Source organism: Scyliorhinus canicula, chromosome 17 (genome assembly GCF_902713615.1).
Source record: "Scyliorhinus canicula chromosome 17, sScyCan1.1, whole genome shotgun sequence".
Classification (NCBI taxonomy): domain Eukaryota; kingdom Metazoa; phylum Chordata; class Chondrichthyes; order Carcharhiniformes; family Scyliorhinidae; genus Scyliorhinus; species Scyliorhinus canicula.
The window spans coordinates 22839446-22862672 of NC_052162.1; the positions used below are offsets into that span (position 1 = coordinate 22839446).

Here is a 23227-nt window from a genome sequence, read left to right on the forward strand (position 1 = left end):
ACTCCCTGAGGCCAGAAAAAGGCAAAGTGCCGTTGAATAGCTGGATGTTTTTTGGAAACACCCTGCTAAACGCGCCCCAAACTAGGCATTTTTTCCAGTGAATCACACGCCATATCTACTCACTGCATAAAAACATTTTTCCTCACCTCTCCTCTGCCATTCACCTTAGATCCGTGTCCTCTAGTTGGTCTCGACCCTACTAACAATGGGACCAGCTCCTGTCTGTCCACTCTGTCTACAGCCTTTACGATTATGAAAACATCAATCAAAGCCTGCCTGATCTACTTTATTCTAAGGAGATCAACCTCAGCTTACATAGTCTGCCCACCTAGTTCCTCATTCTTGGATCCATTCTAGTAAATCTTCTCTGCACCTTCTCTAAGGCTGTCACATGCTTCCACAATTGGACATTCCACTTGTAATCAAATCAGCGTTTGACAAAGCTCACCCGAACATCATTGCTTTTGAACGCTGGGTCTTTACTTTTAAAAGCGCAGGATCCCATATGCTGTTTTTAACACCAAATAATACTGAAAATCAGGGGCGGGATTCTCCGGGAATCGGCGGGGCGGGCAGAAACGGCGCAGTGGAGTGGCAGGAGCCACTCTGGCGTCGGGCCGCCCCAAAGGTGCGCAATCCTCCGCACCTTCAGGGGCTAGGCCGGCGCCGGAGTGTTTTCCCCGCCGGCCGGTGTGCAAGGCCTTTGGCGCGCGCCAGCCGGTGCCGAAGGAACTCTGCCGGCCGGTGCGGGTCCGTGCATGTGCGGGAGCGTCAGCAGCTGCTAACATCATCCCCGCGCATGCGCGCGGGGGGTTTTCACCTTTGCGCCGGCCATCACAGAGGCTTACACGGCCGGTGCGGAGTACCCAGACGGCACAGGCCCACCCGCGGATCAGTGGGCCCTGATCGCGGGCCAGGCCACCGTGGGGGCACCCGCCAGGACCAGATCGCCCCGCGCCCCCCCGAAGACCCCGGAGCCCGCCCGTGCTGCCACGTCCTGCCGGTAAGGGACCTACTCCAATTTACGCTGGCAGGACCTGCACAGAACGTGCGGGACTTCTGCCCATCGCGGGCCGAAGAATCACCGGGGGGCCCCCTGCGAGCAGCCGCCGACCGGCGCGGCGCGATTCCCGCCCCCGACAAATCTCCAGCGCCGGAGAATTCAGCAGCCAGCGGGGGTGGGATTTACGCCGCCCCCCTGGCGATTTTCCGGCCCGGCGGGGGGTCAGAGAATCCCGCCCCAGATTATTGGGAGTATTTTTCAACGGCTCCGTTTTATTCATGTGACACTAATAAATTTACACAGGACCTGACACAGTTTATGATAACGTTCTGTGCTTCTCTTGCTCAATGTTGCATTAAAGCTTTGTAGCATGCACTTAACCAGCCATGATTCAGAGATGCTGTTCTATAAGATGTGACTAACTGCGAACTGGGTGTGTGGTAATTTAACACATTCTCCTGCACACTTCCCTCTCTCTAAGGGTCTAAACAAACCACATCAATGGGGATCAACATTTCCCCTCTCTGCTTGCTGTGATGGGTTCCCCAATATTAATTATTGCATACTCCCTTCCAGATTTATCAGCTGTAAATATAGCCTCAACTGCATACCTGTAATATATTTTAAACCTTTTAATGCCTATGGACTTTACAAAATGCACTCACTATAATACATATATAATTGAATTTTGACAATGCAAAAGGGGACCATTCAGCCCATCGAGACTACAGCGACCCTTCAAAAGACCACCCTACCAAGGCCCAATCCCCCACCTTATTCCTGCAACCCCATCCTAAGGGACAATTTAGCATGGCCAATCCACCTAACCTGCATATTTTTGGACTATGGGAGGAAGCGGGAGCATCCAAAGGAAACACATGCAGACAGGGGGAGAATGTGCAAAATCCACACAGTCACCCAAGGTCGGAATCGAACCCCTGTGCCACCGTGCCCCCATATGTGTTAGTTACGTGATAGTTTAATAGTGCTACTCACAATTAATCAGACAGATGAGGTTGTTTGTTTGAACTTGGTGCACACCTATGAAGTGCGAGATGATAGTTGTTTTTTGCCCATTGGCATCACTCCTTTTAACCTCCTCTGCATTTACACCAGTCTCTGTTACTTCAAAGGTCATTTAAAACCCACCTTATTGGCTAGATTTATGATCACACCTGACTATTCTCACACTCCATGGCTCACACTCCTCTCCCAGTGAACTTTCAATTTTGAAGTCCCCTTGAAGGTTTTATTTTCATAGATGGAGCTATATCAATGCAAGCTTTTGTTTGAATTGTGTTGGAGCTGCACACAAATCAATGGAACTTTTTTCATCTGGACAATACCATTTAACTGTTGACACCATTGTGCAGACATTTATATAAAGTGTACAGGATGTGTTTCATTAGTGGAGATTTAAATGACGTGTGGATTTCTGATTCTCTGATGTCAAAGTTAAGGGGCGCGATTCTCCGCACTCACGGCGGTTCGGAGAATAGCGGGCCGCGCAAATTTTCACAGCGACACTGGTCCGACACCCTCCCGCTATTCTCCGAACCCCGCACAAACTACACGTCGGGATTTCCGGCAAAGGCCTCGAACGCGCCCCCGACACGACCAGAATCGCTACTTATTGGCCCCCCGCTATTCTCCGGCCCGGATGGGCCGAAGTCCCGACGTCATCACGCACCGATTTCACGCCGGCCAACACACCTGCTTTTCAAGTTCATCAACCAGTCGTGCTGGCTGACGAGAGCTTCGATTAGGTGAGCGCACCGCTCAGCGCACAGCTTAGCGCACTGCTGGAGTCTGGCCACAACGGGGAAGGCATCCCCAAGAACGGGAGGGGGGTCCAGAGCGGGGGGGGGGAGTGGGGGAGACTGAGGGGGGGAGTGGGGGAGATGGAGGGGGGAGTGGGGGAGACGGAGGGGGGAGTGGGGGAGACTGAGGGGCAGTGGGGGAGACTGAGGGGGGAGATGGAGGGGGGAGTGGGGGAGACTGAGGGGGGAGTGTGGGAGACTGAGGGGGGGAGTGTGGGAGACGGAGGGGGGAGTGTGGGAGACGGAGGGGGGAGTGGGGGAGATTGAGGGGGGGAGTGTGGGAGACTGAGGGGGGGAGTGTGGGAGACGGAGGGGGGAGTGTGGGAGACGGAGGGGGGAGTGGGGGAGATTGAGGGGGGGAGTGTGGGAGACTGAGGGGTAGTGTGGGAGACGGAGGGGGGAGTGTGGGAGACGGAGGGGGGAGTGGGGGAGACGGAGGGGGGAGTGGGGGAGACGGAGGGGGGAGTGGGGGAGACGGAGGGGGGAGTGTGGAGACTGAGGGGGGAGTGTGGGAGACGGAGGGGGGAGTGTGGGAGACGGAGGGGGGAGTGGGGGAGACGGAGGGGGGGGGGAGTGGGAGTGGGGGGGGTAGGGAGAGAGTGAGCGAGTGACCCGTCCAACCCCGGTTACAAAATGTCTGCCACCATGCCATGGCGTGCCGGTCACGAGTACACGGCCGCTGGTTGCCCTGTGGCTTACGGCCACAGGCCACTGACGCACCGGTGAAGAGGACGTAGATAACTGCCCGTTGGATGCAGAAAGTGACCAGGGGTTAGGCTGCCCGCGTGTCAGCAGCGCGACCAGGCCACCGGGACACACAGGTATCCTGTAGCAGGCAGCTGCCGAGGTGTCGACTAACCTCCGTCTAACATGTCCCGTTTCTCTGCCCCCCACCACCCTTCTGTAGGTTAGCACAATGTCTGCGAACAGAACGGCTATGTTCAGCGCAGTGGTTGGGGCCGCTGCACTGCATTTGGAGATGCAGCAGCATCCACAGCCACAACCCGCAGTGGATGCAGGGCCAGCTGCAGCAGCAGAGGGAAGGGCCGAGGAGTTGCCAGTCGTCGAGCAGCATGGGGGGGAGGAGGAGGAGGAGGGGGAGGAGGAGAGAGTGAGGGTGCAGCCACGGCGCCAGAGGCGACGACCAAGGCCGAGGGTGTACCGTGCCCGGATCTCTTTCCTATCAATGACGGACATCACCTGCAGGAGGAGACTCCGGCTGCGTAGGCGGACGGTGATACATATCTGTCACCTCGTGGCGCACCTCGCCCCACATGGAACGGGGGGAGGACACGCGATCCCGGTTGCCATCAAGGTGACGGTCGCTCTTAACTTCTAAACGACCGGCTCCTTCCAGTCTCCGAGCGGGGACCTCTCCGGGATCTCCCAGTCATAGGTCCACAGGTGTATCCAGGATGTGACCGATGCCCTCTATGCCATCGCCGATCGCTACATCACCTTTCCCAAGGACCGAGCAACTCAAGACTCGCGAGCTCGTGGATTTGCCAGGGTGGCCGGGATACCGATGGTGCAGGGGGAAATCGATTGTGTTCACGTCCCCATGCGCCCGCCTGCAGGGGACAGGGAAGTGTTCACAAACAGGAGGGGGACATACTCCATGAACATCCAGGTGGTATGCGACCCCCACATGAGGATCATGAACGTCTGTGCAAGGTTCCCAGGGAGTGTGCATGACTCCTACATACTGGCGCAGTCGTACATCCCTGCGATGTTTGAGGGACGTCCCCCCCGGCTGAGGGGCTGGTTGCTAGGCGACAGGGGTTATCTGCTGAGGTCTTGTCTGATGACGCCTATACGGAGGCCTCAGACCAATGCGGAAACACGATACAACGAGGCCCAAGCAGCAACCAGGGGTGTGGTGGAGCGCTGCCTTGGTCTCCTGAAGATGAGATTCAGGTGCCTGTACCGCTCCGGAGGGGCCCTGCAGTACCAGGCCGAAAGGGTCGCTCGCATTGTTGTGGTCTGTTGTGCGCTGCACAACATCGTGATGCAGAGGGGAGATGACCTGCTGCAGGAGGTGGAGGGAGAAGCCAGTGGCAGTGGTGCCAGCACAGAGGAGGAGGAGGATGAGGAGAGGGAGGAGGAGGAGGAGGAGGAGGCTGGCGGAGTGGCGGGCGCAGCACGCAGACACGACCCAGGTGCTGGTGATGTCCAGGAGGCGGCACGACGGACCCGGCGAGGACGGCGGGCACGCGACGCCTTGGTGGCAGCACGGTTCACGCAATGTATGCGACGTCCCCGCTGAACACCAAACCACCACCTGCATCGCTAGTCATGCAGAGGGTCAACACACAACTTGCACCACCACAAACCACCCCCCCCCCCTCCCCCACCACCCCCTCTCAGGGTACACTGCTCCACTTCGACATCACCCTTATCACTGGGTCCAGACGGTATGGTACAACATTGATGGCTGTGTCAGCGGGTGTGATCAGTGCCATGTGGAATGATGACAGCCCGCTCTGCGAAGAGCTGTGAGCTCAGAATCGTTAGAGAGAGTCTGACACATGGCAATAGCTGAACCATCCTATCACGTGCCCGCGTGGGCTAGCTGTGGGAGGGGGTGGGGGGGAGGGACTGCACAGCCGGCACCGAAGTTTCACCGCTCGTCAACCCCAGCAACACTCGGTCACCATCACGATTCCTGTGGCTGTGGAACAATCACACGGTATTACAAGTAAGGTGGACCAGAGCGCTTAATGTGAACAAACATTTACAGGTGCCCTAGTCCCTACAACTAAACTGTGCCCTTCACCCGTGCCAACTTACTCAGTGTCTCTCTTTGTTGCCTTACGGGCCCTACCACTATGTCTAAGTGATTCCCCAGATGATACAGCAGGAGTGGAGGAGGACTGCTGTGAATCGCTCCCCTCGACTCGTTTCTCCTTCGGCAAGCGTTTCCTAGGGCGACCCGGCCTTGATGGGCCAGGCTGCTCTGCGGGCGTCTCGGGTGACGTTGTGCCACCCTGCTCTGCCTGCTGCCCACCCGATGCACCAGGGATGGGACGGGGGGAGGCCGAGAATTCCGGGACGTCCCGTGATGGAGTTGATGGGACGGGCCCCGAAACCTCCTCCTCCCTCGGGGAGCCCGGTGGCCCCCGGGCCTCATTTTGGGACAGAGGTGCGAGCGGGGAGGTGCCCCGTCGCACCACCGACACCTGGCGGTGGCCAGTCCTGGAGGCCTGCAACGGTATCCACCAGGATCCGAAGGTTTGCAGAGACGGAGTCCAGGGAGTTAGACATTCCCGCCAGGGACTGTGCGATCTCAACCTGTGAGTGCACGACACCATCCAGCACATGTGTCAGGCGGTTGATGCTCTCCGCGACTGACTGCTGCGACTGTGCCATCGACTTCTGGGACTGTGCCATCGACTGCTGTGACTCTGCCATGGCGTGCTGCGACTGGGCCATGACCTGCTGAGACTCGGCCAAGGCCCGCAGCGCGCCGGCAATGTCGTGTTGGCTCTGGCACATTGCTGCCTGTGAGAGGGCAACCCTGTCCAGGGCTGAGGATGACGCGTGCACATTAAGCCCAACGCCTTGCATAACCTGACCCATGGCCGAAACCATTTCACCCATTGCCTCCACCGCGGATGCCACCCGTGCGGTGTCGGCCTGGGTTGCTGCCATGAGCGGCACCACTCCCTGCTCGTGGACGCGGTTCGACTCCTCTAACAGCGTCTGCAGAGTCTGGAAGACAGCCCTCATCCCGTCATTGAGTCCCTGGGTTTCTTGATGCATCGGCTGTGCGGGTGGGTTGAGAAAGTCCAGGAACTCTGAAAACGCCTGGGAGCCAGCTGCATGCTGGGCCTGGCCTGGCCTCCGCCAGTCCGGGCCCTCGGCTGCTCTGACTCCACCTGCTGTGCCTGCTTAGCTGTGATGTGCGACCCAGACTGTGACCCAGGAACCTCATCACTAAATAGGCCCGCCGGGGTGAGTGTCTCTGGGATGGTGAATGGTGCGGGAGAAAGCCGTGCTGCAAGCTCAAGGTCGTCTTGGGTGGACGCCTCCTCAATGTCATCGGCCCGCTGAGAGGCCGCAGGGCGTTCGCGGGCCATTTCTCTCTCTTGCTCTGTCGCCGCCCTCTGGGTGTCCTGCTCTACAGATTCGGTTGGGGAGGATGGGACTCCCCGCTGATCAGGCACACTCTGCCGTGCGGCCCCGGGTGAGGTGGGGGCAGATGCCTGTGTCCGTCTGGAGCCAGACGGCCCTGGTCATTCGGCATCACGTCCTAGGGAAGAGAATGAAACGGGTTATTTAGATTCGCTCGGCCGGGCGCTGGACAGTCCCAGTGGGCAGAGTGTGAAGGGACAGAGGATGGGGGAGGTGTGCATCTTCTTCCGACATTGGTCAGCTGAGCGAGGGGTCTGCCCCACAGCACTGACGGCAGCAGCAACCTCACGCCAGGCCTGGTGCACCTCGCTGGCAGGGTGGCGATGCCCTCTACACGGGCAGATGATGCCCCTCCTCTGCTCGATGGATTCAAGCAGCATCTCAACATCAGCCTCCACGAATCGCGTGGCTGCTCTCCTCAGCTCCGACATCCTGGCATAGTTTCTGTGCTCGCCCGCGCCTTTTTACGGCGTCGGGCGGCGTCACGTGGGCGTGTTCGTAGCGTCGCCGCGTTCCTGCGTCATCGTGCACGTGATTGATGCGGCTCCGTTCCTAGCCCATTTCCCGGATGCAAATACCTCGGGAAATGGGCCGTGTCGAGCCGTCGCAAAACTCGGCCGTTTTCACGGCCAACTTCGCGATTTTCCGCGGGTGCGGAGAATCGCGCCCAAGATTTACTTTTTGAAAATATGGAAAGTGATTTCCAGGATTTTCCAGACCGAACAAGGTGAGGTGGGCCAGCCAAAATTCCATTGACCTTCAGCAGAGCCGGACGCCCCTGCGACCAAGCAAGCCTGGGGAAATTCCGCCCAGAAGTTCTCACCCAAAGCAGTGAGGTTTCCAACAGAAACTCTCACCCCACATCATATGGGGTATTGGCCGTACCAGCCTCCCCGAAAAGGCGCCGGAATGTGGCGACTAGGGGCTTTTCACAGTAACTTAATTGAAGCCTACTTGTGACAATAAACGATTATTATTATTATTGTATGGTGCCAGCCCCTTCTGACTAATTTTGCAGCAATTGGTGGCAGCAGGATTCCAGACTGCTTGCAGGATGTCGAGATGCTCCATGGGAGCAGACAATGCAGCACTCCTTCCCCAATGGAGCCTGCCTGGAGAACCAAGGGTCTCTCAGAGCCCATGGTTAGGCTCCCAGGACCCCCCCCCCCCCCCCCCCCCCCCTCCCCCAGAGGTGGGCAGTTTGACCCACCTCTTCCAGATTGAAGACTGAATAAATGCAGGTGATGTTGTCTCCCGCCCAGAAACTGCATTGTTCCAGGTGACCCCCAAGCATCTTGTAAGATGACGAGTCCTCAATGGAGACCTCCGACACAAGCGGCAAAGTGGGAGCAGTGGGTTCCCTCGCAACCAAAGAGCAGAGCCCTGTCCCCTTGGGGGAGTGGGATACTTAATTTTGCATGATCAGCCTTGATCACATTGAATGGTGGTGCAGGCTCAAAGGGCCGAATGGCCTACTCCTGCACCTATTTTCTATGTAATCCATCCTGCTCCCCCCCCCCCCCCCCCCCACACCCACCCCCCCCCACCCCCCACCCCCACCCCTCCAGGTCCTTACCACATGCCCTTGCATTTGGCAAAAGTAGAACAAATATCCACTGGGAAATATTCTAATGATTTATTTCTTTACATCCACCCAATGGAAAAATAGGGAATGTAAAGTAATGGGGAATAGAAGGGTTCATTGTTTGCATCAGGTGTAAAATCCACCCTGAGACAATTTCTTTTGCGTTTCCCCCAGATATGTCTCTGGTACCCACAGGGTTGTGATTTCCACAGTTTAGAAGCACCTGTTATAAGGATTTGCTGCGGTAAAGCTGTTTTTGATAGTCTCAAACCAGATCAACGCAGACGGATTGCCCTAATTTATTTCTGTTCTTAACCTATCTAATTGTATCCAGAGCTTTTTCTACAAGTTGTGTGTCCCTGCTCTAATTGTGGTTCTTTGGCAAAATTGTTCTCATACTCCGACACGTGGGGTGGGATTTTCCGCCGGCGGGATTCTCCGTTATGCCGGCGCCCGGGGTTTTCCCGATGGTGTGGGGTTGCCCCACAATGGGAAACCCCATCGACCGGCAGGTGTAACGGAGAATCCCGCCGGCCGGTCGGGGCAGAAATGTGGCGCAGCGGGCGGAGAATCCCACCCATGATCAGCTTCAATATGTGCGTTCACAGCACCTCTCTGACCTGCTCCACTGACTGTCTTGTCAAATTACTTGTCTAGAATCCAGTCATGGATGAGCTACATTTTTCTCCAATTAAACAACGGGGAAACTAAGCTGTCATCTTCAACGACCACTGTAAACTCCACATTCCTGTCATCGTTCCAATCCCCTCCCCAACCATTGTCTCAGACTTAAGCTGAGACTTTCACAGTCTCCACATCCGCTTGGGCCCAAGCTGAGCTTCCACCCCGATGCACTCTTGTCAAAAAGATGCCACAACTGTCACCCCTGTAACTTTGCCCGCTTCCTCCCTGTCTCTGACCATCTGCTGCTGAAACTTTTAACTGTGCCTTTATTGCCTCCAGCAGTAACTACTTCAATAAAACTCCTCTGATCAGTCTTCCATCTTCCATAAACTCATCTTAAACTCTGCTGCCCATATCCTATCCCACACCAGGCCATATTTCAGCCTCGGCACCTGATTCCTCCCAGAGCTTTCAATTTAACATTTACATTCGCGTGTCTAAGCCGATTCGTGGCTTCACCTTTCTCTCTCTTTGTAACCTCCTTCAGCCAGCAACTTCTTCCGAGATTTGCTTTTCTCTCCTCTGGCTGTTTGTGCCTCACTCCCTCTTAAAATCCCTCTGCAGCGCAACCTCGTTTATGTCTTAAAACCTTCCTTCAAATAAACATTCAGTCACCCCACTCATATCTCCTTTTTTGATTGTACCACTGAGAAGCACTACAGTGGCATTTTATCAGCATTAAAGATGCTGCAAAAGTACAAGTTATTGTCGAGAACCTGTTGTCTGAATACTGGACTTGGAAAAACGTTCAATTAGTGATGCTCCTTATTTCTCCTGAAGATGTTTTTCCAAAATCTGGATTGATATTTCTTGTAACTGCACGTATTCCAGTTGCACTAACACCTGATGACAAAAGGCATCAGATGATCTGATGACAAGATAATTACCCTGTGGCAGGCAATGGCTGCTCAGTAAGTGTCACATATTTTCCTTGTAACTGGTCTAAAAGTGGTTAGGATAGAACCTCATTCATCAGCCTGAATAGGACTTAATGCCTGGTCGCTTTGGACTAATCTGCAAGTGTCATTTTGTTATTCTCGACAAGTGAAAAAACATTCCTGCCACAGTGGTTACATTGACTAATTATCCAATTGAAGCTGAAGAGGGTGGAGAAGGGAGAAGAGGGTGGAGATGATATATTTTGATGGATGAGTTATGAGCCTGAGGTGGAAGCACGATCTCGGACATCTGAAATCAAAACAGAGAATGTTGAAAATACTCAATAGGTCTGGCAGCATCTGCAGAGAGGGAAACTAAGTTAATAACCGAGATCTTCTGCTCTGCAGGAGGCAAACAAGACTGGACATTTGGTAGGTTAACAGCGGGACTGATACCCGCCACTTTTTGAGCTCCACTGGAAGTAGGTTCTGGGCGGGAAGGCCCACGGCCGGCATTTCCGCCCCACCCGCCTACAATGTCTCCTCCTGCCTCTGTTGCGAACTTCCTAGCTCCAGCTGGTCTAGCCGACATGCGGCTTGCATGGCTGGTAAATCTGTGCTTCAGGTCAGCTGGACGGGGTTCTCGATCTGCACTAATCTGTGCGTGATTGAGAGCATGGTCACGGGACAGCAGGTTGACCACTGACAGCCATCCCTCCTAACCACCATGATCTCCCTCATCCTACAATCCTTATCCTATGAGACACTCATCCAAAAGAGCAGTTACCTTTTCGGGTCACTTCATGATCCTGGGACTCGAAGGGGATATTGTTCCGGCAACAGTCACGGCTCCCTCCTCAGATTAGCCAGCAGCCTTACGAGGACAAGACGCCATATTCCCAGGTGGGATACTCAGTCAGGAGTGAGGCTTGTTGCTGTCCTCTTAACTGCCTGATGTCGAGAGGATACAGCGCAGATACAGATACCTCCTTCTAGGAGTCAGCACAAGGTGTCTCGCCACCTTTTGAGGCAACGCACGGGATTCCCACCAAAATCAGAAGATTCCGTGCAACATTTCCAGTCAATGACCTTTCTTCAGGAATGCTGAGAATTGGAAGGGTTTCAGAGTTCAGCAAAAGGTAATCTTAATATTGATAAAGAAAGAGAAGAGAAACTAGAGAGTAAGCTTGCACTCTGTTACGGTACCAAACAGACCCCAATTTATATTAGGAAACTAGACGTCAAACCCGAACTATTTTGCAATTTGCAGAACCGTGAGGAAATAATACTTTGTCAATTAGAGATCTTTCATATTAACAGGATTAACCAAATTAACATCACAGAAAACAGCTTTTCAACTTTCTCCCTGTGTCTGCATGGGTTTCCTGCGGGTGCTTCAGTTTCCTCCTAGTCCAAAGATTTGCAGGTTAGGTGGATTGGCCATGATAAATTGCCCATTCATGTCCAAAATGTTAGGTGGGGTTACTGAGTTATGGGGATAGGGTGGAGGCGTGGGCTTAAGTCAGTCTTTGCAAGGGCCGGTGCAGGCTCGATGGGCCAAATGGCCTCCTTCTGCATTGTAAATTCTATGAATTAACAGTTAAATAATTCTTAAAATAAAAGGAAACCCATTAACTACTATCTTATACCTTCTCTATCTCCAATTAAGCAGAGCCCATTACAGGTCAAAAGTCACTCATAAATAAAGTTTGCCATCACAGGGATACTTGCTGTACTGTTTCCAATTTATTGGAAAGACTGCTTGGAGAGAGAGAGAGAGAGAAATCGTTTCCAGAACAGACTGTAGATCCTTCTGCCTTTGTGAAATTACTGCTCAACCTGACAGCATTTAGCAAAACTGCAGTTCAACTTAAAAACTCCTAGAAAACTGTCAAACCTATATCAAACTGTAAAACTACAGACATACCTGACTCCTCCATTGATTACATCATTTCAAACCGACTCAGATCCCAAGATCTGCTTACCTAAGTCTCAATGTCTCAAATTGTCTACTCTCCAGGGAGTCTCCAGCAACCATAACAAAATTCTATTAGGCGTCTCTTTGTGAACGGGTACATCGTTGGAATGAATTATTTTCTCACTTTTACAACATCTTAATTGCAGCTTTCACAGGCACACCACCTGCCTGCATGTTAAACCAGGATTGAAAAAAAAAATTACTGCAACAGATATACATAACACAATCTCTAACAAATTCCGAACAATCGTCACAAAGAGATACAGTAACTAATTGTAAAAGTTTCTGTTAGTATCCAAAACGGAATGATGAGCAAAGGTAAATGTAAGTCTAATAGAAGGAGATTTTGGAGAAATTATAATGGTAATAAGGAAATGGCAGAGATTGTAGAAGTCACGGAAACATTCCGTAATCAAGGATAGTGCAAGTTTGGAACTTTAATTGGTAAAAAAAATTTGTATTGGAGAAATGAAAGCCATATTTTCGCCTGGGCCTAACAGCCTACATCCAAGGATTCTAAAAGGGGGAAGAAGAATTCCCAAGAATTGGAAAGTGGCAAATCTAAACCATCTATTCAAGAAAAGCAGGAACTGTAGGCCAGTTACCCGAACATCAGTTGTAGGGAGAATGCTGGAATCTATTTTTCAGTTTTCAGAAAATCATATTATGATTGGGTCAACAGAGAAATATGATAGGGAAATGACAAATCTTTGACAAATCTAATCCATTTTTTGAGAATTTGAAGTAGTTTGGTGGATAAGGGACATGTAGTGGATGTGGTGTATTTGGATTTTTGAAAAGTATTCATGAAAGGTCTGACTCCGACCGCCCCCCCCCCCCCCCCCCCCCCCCCCCCCCCCCCCACACCACCCCAACCCCACTACAACCATCAGGTCCAACTCAAACTCTGAACTCCACCACCCCCACAAGCAGGTCTGACTCCGAACCATCCCACCCACCATCAGGTCTGACCACTGGGTTCGAACCTTCCCTCCAACCCATCTCCACCCCTACCCACCGGGACCGGCTCCAACTCCGAAGCCCCACCCCCAACAGGGGGGTCTGACTCCGACGCCACTGCCCAACCACCAGAACCGACTCCAAAGCCCCCCAACCCCCACCACCAGGACCGGCTATGACACAGTCCCCTACCACCCCCCACCCCCACCCCCATTACCACAGGGACCAGCTGCAACTTCAAATCTGCCCAACGACTGCAAGTCGGAATCCGACCCAACGACCGACCACTGACTCCGAACCCCCCAACCCCAATCACCGAGTCCCTATTCCAACCACCACCCTGCACTCCCCCAACCATCAGGTCCAACTTCAAAACCACCCACCCACTGCCACTGGGCCTGACTCTGAACCACCCTCCCCCTCATCTCCCCATCGACTCCGAACCAACCCCCGCAACCCCAACCACTCGGACTGACCATGACTCTAACGCCTATCCCCCCACTACCACCTGGACCGTGTCGAACCCTGACCTCCCCACCCCCAACCAGCGGGTCCATTCCCACCCTGCGACCATCAGGTCCAACTCCGAACCCCCCTCCCCCCCCCCAACCACCAGGTCCGTATTCCAACCAACCCCACCTCAACCACCGGGTCTGACCATCAGATCCAAATTCGAACCCCCACCCCCTCAATCCCTCCACAACCATTGGACCAGCTCCGAAAACCCCCCCACCCCCTGACCACCGGGTCCAACACTGAACCCCCTCTCCAGCCACCAGGTCAGACTCCAGCCCCCCCAATCACAGTGTCCGACACCCCCCCCCCCCCCCCCGCCCCCCCCCCCCACAAACTATTTTCAAAATGCAAAATGTAATAGGGCAGGATGTACTGTCCATGCACCCCCCACAATTTGTTTTCGGGCAGCGGAGGCAGCTCGTCATTGACCGGCAGCTTGATCTCCGGGACCCGCCGATGTCAGTGGCGTCTTGCATTGTTCTCCGTCCTCGCCGTCAGGGAACCCACTGTGCTGGGTCACCATCGGCTGGACCAGAAGATCCCGCCAGTGGGAAACGTTGGAAAATTCAGCCCCCAGGCCTTTTCTGTTCCCAATAGTATCCCCTGAATTTCTCCTGCCAGGATAGCAGGAGTGGAGCAGCACGCAAGCATAGGCGGCAGGAAATCAGAATGATGTCCGATAAGCTTGGGGAGGGGAATGTCCGAAGCATATCAGGGAGCCAGAATGCACAGCGTATAATTTTGTTTGCCTGATGTTGGTGGCTGGAGGACTGTGAAGACTGCTGTTTTCAAGCCCTGGGTAGGGTGGGAGGGGGGGGGGGGGGGGGGGGAGTACGCAAGAGGTTTGCAGCTTGGGAGGTCGAAACAAATTCTTTTTCTGAAGTGATTGAACAGTCGCTTTCTGCCATGAGCAGCTGACTGCAGTGTATATGCTGTGAGGCTGATTTAATTGTTTATCTTGGCAACTTGATGGTGAAAGATTCTGTCGTTTAGTCACTTAAGTGCTGCATCTGCTGGAGAAAAGCTGAGCAGCCACGCAACTGGGTATCATCCAAGAGCAAGTCAAAAATACAGAAGCAAAATACTGGCAACACTCGAAACTGTGTAAAAATAGAGAATGCGGGAAAAGCTCAGCAGGTCAGGCAGCATCTATGAAGAGAGAGAAATGGTTTGATGTTGCTGATCTTTCATCAAACATTAACACAGTTTCTCTGTGCAGAGGTGCTGTCTGTCCTATTGAAGATTTACAGGGTCAGCTATGTTTTTATACCATTGCTGCTCAGTGATGGCATTCTGATTCTGTGAAGAGAGGCTGTCAAGGCAGGGGTTGTTTAGAGAAGGCTGGGGCAGGGGACCTGATGAAAGTGTACAAAATGATGGGGGACCTAGACAGGACTGAGAGGAAGAAACTTTTCCCCTTAGTAGTGGGCTCAATAACCAAGGGACATAGGTTTAAGGTAAGGGGCAGGAGCTTTAATGGGGATTTGAGGAGAAACCGTTTTCACCCAGTGGATGAGGGGAATCTGGAACTCACTGCCTGAAAGGGTGGTAGAGGCGGCTTCCCTCACACTTAGAAGCATTTAGATGAGCACTTTAAACACCTGAGTATACAAGGCCAAGTGCTGGAGAATGAGATGAGAATAGATAGGTGCTTTATGGCGCAGACCCAATGGGTCGACAGGTTGCTTTGTGTGTTGTAAAACTCTACCATTCTATGACTAAACTGATAATTCCTCATTGTCACTATGTGGATATTGTAAGGAACATGAAGTATTAATTTTTGCCAGCTCGAGTGTGATACCACCACCAAACACATCTTCCCTTCACTCCCTCTGTCAGCATTCCGCAGAGACCGTCCCCTCTAATACAATCTGGTCCACTCCTGCACCATACCCAGCACCTCTCCCATTACCCATGGCACCTTCCCATGCAATCGCAGAAGGTGTAACATCTGCCCCTTTACCTCTTCAATGCTTAACATCCCAGGCCCAAATCACTCATTCAGGTTAAGCAGCGTTTCACTTACATCTCTTCCAATTTGGTCTACCTGCATTTGCTGTCTCCTCTATATCGGAGAGACCAAACGCAGAATGGGTGATCGCCTTGCTGAGCATCTTCGGTCTGTGCGCATTCAGGACCCTGACCTTCCTTGTTGCTTGCCATTTTAACAAAAGACCCTGCTCCCATGCCCACATGTCTGTTCTTGGCCTGCTGCAATGTTCCAGTGAAGCTCAACGCAAACTGGAGGAACAACATCTCATCTTCCGGTTAGGCACGCCACAGCCTTCCGGCCTGAACATCGAATTCAACAACTTCATATGATCAGCTCTACCCCACCTCGATCCATTTGTTTTCATATCATTTTAACTGTCTTTTACCATTTCTTTCTTAATATATATTTAATTCCCCCTCAAAATCTTATCCACTTTTCCTTCACCTTTCTCCTCTTTGCTTCCCCCTCCCCCTCCCCCCACATCTACAGTTCATCCTCTGAAGTTAGTTTCCCTGCTGTTTGACCTTTCACATCTTTTGTTCTCTCTGGGGACTGCCATTAGCACTCTTTCCCCTTGGTTTCTGTGGCCATTAGCACCGGTTTCCCTGGGTTTCTGTGGTTATGACTCATCTTTCATTCTCACTCCACAGTATAAATATTTCCCACTTTGTCTGTTAGCTTTGACAAAGATACGTCAGACTCGAAACGTAAGCTCTTTTCTCTCCCTACAGATGCTGCCAGACCTGCTGAGATTTTCCAGCATTTTCTCTTTCGTTAAAGGATTAATGTAATGTTGCGACTCTAGCCACATAGGTGCACACAATGGTGCTACAGAGCAACCATATAAATATCAAATGCCTCCTTAACTCCTGGGAGAGAGTGGAAGGGAGCCAGGCTGAGTAGATCTGAGATAGTTTAGCTGATAGCATAGTTTAATATTGTAGAAGTGTAGTGTATTCTTTATCTAATTCCTCAGCAAATGTTCAAATCTAATTAAGTGTAGTACATAGAACATAGAACATACAGTGCAGAAGGAAGCCATTTGGCCCATCGAGTCTGCACCGACCTAAATTAAGCCCTCACTTCCACCCTATCCCCGTAACCCAATAACCCCTCCTAACCTTTTTGGACACTGAGGGCAATTTAGCATGGCCAATCCATCTAACCTGCACGTCTTTGGACTGTGGGAGGAAACCGGAGCACCCGGAGGAAACCCACGCAGACACGGGGAGAACGTGCAGACTCCGCACAGACAGTGACCCAGCAGGGAATCGAACCTGGGACCCTGGCGCTATCTACTTGTGCTACCGTAGGTCTCTGTAGGAGACTTGAATATTGTGTCCCTCACCCAATGCGTTTCCCCAGTCCTTTAACTCGTGTTTCTTCATGAAGGCCCTGCCTTCTCAGCCTTGCCCTTTGCCTGAAGTGTGATGATCCTTCGGTTAATTTTCCACCAGTCAGTTCTCCCTCTCAAAGGCGAAAGCAGGCGATGGTTATCTGGGACTATGGCGACTTTACAGTACCTGTTTCTTCTGCAACTTTTTATATGCACACAATAAGCTAAATACCTCTTATTCATCCCAATATTCTTTAATTATTCTTTGTTTATTCTAAGCAGTAACAATGCTGCTAAAGCCGATACTCCTACAATATCATGGACTGATAGGTTGACCACCTTGATTACTTCCTTGTACGCTGAGGATTTTCAAAGTGTTTATTTTGGGTTCAGTGCCATTTCAGTATATAGAACTGAGCTGGATTGCAGTCATATCCACTTGTGGCCTGGGGGCCAGTGCCAAATGGCTTCTTCTTGACGATATCAGATGGGCATATATATTGTCTTTTGTACCTTTTTTGAAGTTATTATGAAAGAAAGCACTTGAAATAAGGTACATTTCTTTTGTGGTAGTTTTAAGTCACTTGAGTAAGAAGCTCAACTCTGCCAATAAATTTAATTCGAAAGATTATTTTTCCTCTACGTTTTGCAAATATATGACCGTTAAATTTGTATGATATGTGTTAAGTAGTTGCACCCATAGTTTTGATTCCAGTTTTATAATCTTGGCCATGATATCAGAAGTTTAGATAGTGTCAGATTGGTGTACTAATAGTTTACCTGCATAAAGTGTTACAGGACTGTTGAGTGCCGGAGAGCAGTTCCTTTGGAAGTATACCGAGCATGAGTCACCAATCGCATTGAGAGCAAGGACAAAATAGGAATTGGTTGCAGTGGGGAAAGACTTGCTTTTGGGATGAAAATCAGAATGCATTCAAAGGAGCTTGTGGCTGACGTCACTGTAAATGCAAGAGATGCTTTGTATATGAAGTGTAGTGTAATAGGGTGGCACGGTAGCACGGTGGGTAGCACTGTTCCTTCACAGCTTCAGGTTCCCAGGTTCGATTCCCGGCTTGGGTCGCTGCCTGTGCGGAATCTGCACGTTCTCCCCGAGTGCTCCAGTTTCCTCCCACAAGTCCCAAAAGACGCTGTTAGGTAATTTAACATTCTGAATTCTCCCTCTGTGTACTCGAACAGGCACCGGAATGTGGTGACTAGGGGCTTTTCACAGCAACTTTACTGCAGTGTTAACGTGAGCCTACTTGTGACAATAAAGATTATTATTATTATTAAATTAGCTTTGTTTGTCAAACACTGCTTGCTGTACTTTGTCAACTACAAACTTCACCATCCTGGAGAATTTTACAAAGAACACAACACTCATCACGGGGTGTTTTCTGAATGAAGTGACATCAGAAAAATAGGCATGACCCTGAATACTGTCTGGTTGCCCACACTGCTCTTTAAGCTAAAACATTGAGTGAACTGTTGGCCTGATCGATCCTAGCCATCAAATGTGAGTTTTAAGAGGTTTTGAGGCATGAAAGCAAGGCCTGAGTTGGAAATGGATAATTCCCAAATGATTGCTGACAAAAAAAACTTGCAATAACATTATTTAGATTATGATAGTGATCCTACTCTTGGCCATTTAGATTCTCCTGGTAAAACAAAGAAGAAAGTTAGCTTTTCAGAACCAATTAATTAAAAGTGCACAAACTAAGTGTTTCCAAATTGTTTGCCAGATGACTGTTAAATTGTGCTGATATATTCCAATTCCTAAAGGCAATCTTGAAATAAGCAGAACAAACCGCAGAATGTTAATGATGTGATAGGAAATGGTTTATTTTTCTTTGGCCCCAATAGCATTCTTCCTTTAATCTGCCAAGTGACTAAAATAAAAACTATTAAAGAACTATTCCATCCAACAGTCTTTGGAAAATTAGGCTTAACAATAATTTTTTTTTTTTTAAATTTAGATTACCCAATTATTTTTTCCAATTAAGGGGCAATTTAGCGTGGCCAATCCACCTACTCTGCACATTTTTGGGTTGTGGGGGCGAAACCCACGCAGACACGGGGAGAATGTGTAAACTCCACACGGACAGTGACCCAGAGCCGGGATCGAACCTGGGACCTCAGCGCCGTGAGGCGGTAGTGCTAACCACTAGGCCACCGTGCTGCCCCGGCTTAACAATAATTGAGGGACTTTCCTTATTCTACCTTCATTTCTGTGCAAGATTTAGATGACACTTGAAATTCTGTTTTAAAAAGGCAACGCAGGAAATGATTAGGCACAACTGATTTATTATGGGAGGCAACAGGAAATTATTTTTAGATGCCTATTTATACCGAGCAATTGGAATGATTGAAAATGAACCAAAATCACTGGATTGCAACTTAATTTTTCACTTTTGGGAACTTTTCAGATCCAACTTGGATACAAAAGGTGCAAAGCTTCTTGACAAATTCAGGAATTGCTTTTATTTCAATAAACACAACTCTGATCATAAAGGACTCAGACCCACAGAACAGAACTGTCTGTCACTGCGCAGTTATTGGCACTTACTTGTGAGAATTATTGATGTGGAAACTTCGCTCCCCACCACTAATTCTCTCAGCTCCTGGCAGAGGAGAAGTTTCATAACTGGCTATTTTCATGTATGAATCTGGGGCACGAGTATTAGTGTTGAAACTGGGGTTATTGCAGTAGACCATAAGATGAAGGAGCAGAATTGGCCACTCGGCCCACCAGGTTTGCTCCATCATTCAATGAGATTGTAGCTGATCTTATACAATAGTCCTCAACTCCTATCTTATCCCTATAACCCTTGATTCCCTTACTGATTAAAAATCTATCTCAGCCTGCAACATACTTAACAACCCAGCCTCTAGAGCTAAGACACTCTCACTTCATTGAGTTGGGAATGTGCATTTCTAATAAGGGGTTATTGCTTATCATTTTAGAATGAATATGTTGTGAAGTTTCCGTGAATTAATCTTTCCTGTTTTTCATCATCGAACCAGTGATCGGGTAGTTTCTGTAACAATAGCAATGTTAGCTGTTTGTGTTTTTTGCTATAGGACTTCTCTGAATATTTTTCCATGTATTGAATGACTGCCCTTCTCACGCTGAGATCTCATAGGTGGTGTTCTGGCTGACTGGGTCCGATCTTCAATGAGCCCTAAGGTCTTCCGGTTGCACAGCCGAAGTGGACAGCTGGAGGTCCTCGTGGATGGCACCTACTTCATCTATAGTCAGGTAGAAGTGAGTACGGTCTTGTCCCTAATGACGAGCTGCTGGGACGTGGGGTGGGTGGGTCAGCGGGGAGAGTGGGGATGGGGGTGGTTGCTATTGGGATTCTGTTTTCTAATTGACTAAATCAGTACTTTGTCAAGGCTGAGATATAGTCAATTAAAAAGAAATACTTCAGATCCTCTCATTCATCACAGGCAATCTAACTTCGAACCAGTGATGGCTGTTGTGTTTCTCACCAATTCCTACTAACTCCCAGTTGCACAAGAATTCCGCAAAATGTATTTATTCGCATTGTATTGGAATTTTGAATCTTTCCCATTGTGTTATTGTCGAACAAATGAATGGGCAAAGTAACATTCCATATCATTGATACAAAAGCAAAATACTGCGGATGCTGGAAATCTGAAATAGAAACCGAAAATGCGGAAGATAATCAGCAGGTCAGGGAGCATCCGTGAAGAGGGAAAAGAGGAATTTTTAATGTTTCAGGTTCATGAGCTTTTGTTAGAACTGGAAAATGTTAGAGATGTAAAAGGTTTTAAGCAAGTACCAAAGGAAGAGGGGTGGGGCGTGATGTGGAGGACAACAAAAGATCATGGCCGGGATTCTCCTTTCCAGGGACTAAGTCCCCTCGCTGGTGGGAAAATCGGCGCCAACGCTTCCGCCGTCAATGGGCCCCTCGGTGAGGAATTCTCACCTGTCTCAGGGGCTAGGTGGACGCCGGAGGGGTTGACCCCTCTCCAGCCGGCGCCGAAGGGACTGCGCGGGTTAGTGCATGCGCCAAAGGGCCAGCAGGATCTCACGCATGCGCGGAACTGCCAGCGTGTTTTGGTGCATGCGCAGGGGGCTTTCTTCTCCACGCCGGCCATGGCGGAGCCCGACAGGGGCCGGCGCAGAAGGAAGGAGTGCCACCATGGCACAGGCCCACCCGCAGATCGCTGGGCCCCAATCGCAGGCCAGGCCACCGCCCCAGCCAACTTACCTGCCAGGTCCCGCCGTGTGGGACCATGCGTAACCCATGCTGGCGGGACTGGCCAAAAATGGATGGCCGCTCGGCCCATCGAGGCCCGGAGAATTGCTGGGGGGGGCTGCTGCCAATGGCCCCCGACTGGCATGGCGTGAACCCCGCCTGAAAAACGGCGCCAGAGAATACGGCAGCCGGCGGCGGGGCGGGATTCGTGCTGCCCCCGGGGATTCTCTGACCCGGCGGGTGGTTGGAGAATCCCGTCCAAGATCTGTGACAGAGTAAAGGGCAGGAGGGATTAAATGACAAATTAAGACAAAAGGGGATGGCAATGGAGGAAACAAAGAAACAAAAGATGGGTTTAGTGGAGGTGTAATTTAGAACTTAATCCCTATCCTTTCCCTTTACTTATTAAACGTAGAGGAGCATGAACTGTGATAATGACCGCTTGCTATATTTATAAGGAATGAGTTGCTTGTTATGAGGAAGTGAACAAACGAACAAGGTGTACTTTAGGACCATGCGGATTGAGTGTTCACAGACAGGACAAAAGGATTCAGCCAAAAGCCTGTTTGAAACCATCGGGGGAAGGGGAGCTTTTGCCTCGTGGTAAGCAGGGGGCAAAGGATGATGGGATTACAAAGGCAAAGCGACCAATTAAGATATAGAGCCAGGTCAGGAGGTGTATAGAATGACCAATGGGAAGCTTATATGTGAATCTTACTGTGATTTTTGAATATATCAGCTAAAGCTCTTTTGTATTCTGTCTCTTTGGTCCGGAGTGCTGCAGGAGACAGCATGTGGGTCCTGCAGCTCTATGGATTAATGCAGCCTTGCAAGTGAGTCGATTAAATGATATTATACCTGCAAATCCATCTCGATTTAATTGAATCTAGACTGACTGCGAATTAACAAGGAATTAACATTTACACTGAAAGGGTGATTGATATGGACTATGGAGAGAATTGCGCAGAAAATGTGGAAGATGAAGTATGTGTTGAACAATGCATTGTACAGCAAGGATTAAATACTATCTCCACAATATGCAGGATTTTGATGCAAGGTCCACATTTAGGTTCAACATTATGCCTGCTCTCTTCAGTGCCATTATCAAATGGCATGCCTTGCACTTTATTCTGGAAAAAAGCACGTTATTCGTGTGTATGGAGTTCATACCCTGCTGCAATGCAGTCAGGAGATGTTGGAGCATGAACATCCCAACTATTCACATGAGGTTTTGCTGAACTTTGCTGAACATTGTAATGCATTATAGCAATACACTGATCTTAGTGCAGCCCTTAATCAGCTTGTTATGATTACACCTACATTTTCCTTTTGGTCCTTAGAATCCTTACAGTGCAGAAGGAGGCCATTTAGCCACCGTGGCAGCGCTGACCCTCTGAAAGAGCACCCTATCTCGGCCCACACCCCCGACCTGCTCCTGCAACCCTGTAACCCCACCTAACCTGCACGTTTAAAAAAAAAAAAATTTTTATTAAGATTTTCACAAAATATAAACAACAAAACAATATTAACCAAATAACCATAGTAACAACCAAAGAACAAAAACCAACCCCCCCCCCCCCCCCCCCCCAGCAACTACAAAAACAAAAAAAAAGTAAACAACAAAAAGGAAAGAGATAACACCCGCCAAACCTGCACATTTTCTGACACCAAGGGGAAATTTAGCACGGCCAATCCACCTAATCTGCACATCGTTGGACACATCTTTGGACAGCAAGGGGCAATTTAGCATGGCCAATCCATCTCATCTGCACATTTTTGGACTCTGGGAGGAAACTGAAGTACCCGGAGGAAACCCACGTAGACATGGGGAGAACATGCAAATCCCACACAGACACTCACCCAAGGCCGGAATTGGACCCTCCCAGTGCTGATGATCCCTAATGACTATAGATAAATGACCACTCTTGAGGATGCAATTTTCCAACACCAATAGTAACCCTTTCTCACAAAGTTCAGTTTGACTCGAAGTAGAAGTGATCATAGAATGTTCGTGGCACAGAAGGAGGCTATTTGGCCCATCGTCTCTGTGGCAGCTGAAAAGTGAGCCACACAGCCTAATCCCACTTTCCTGCATTTGGTCTGTAGCCCTGCAG

General features: G+C 50.4%; 1 protein-coding gene across 3 annotated transcripts in view; it reads left to right on the forward strand.

Moving 5' to 3' along the window:
* Positions 1-23227, forward strand: part of eda (ectodysplasin A) — a 303914-nt gene that overhangs the window by 235212 nt on the left and 45475 nt on the right. Inside the window, exon 7 of one of the 3 annotated variants that reach the window (XM_038776069.1) lies at positions 20022-20152. In XM_038776069.1, the coding sequence (XP_038631997.1) occupies positions 20022-20152 (131 nt within the window). The remainder of the gene's footprint in view (positions 1-20021; positions 20153-23227) is intronic. The other 2 variants (XM_038776071.1, XM_038776072.1) reach the window with 2 other exon arrangements.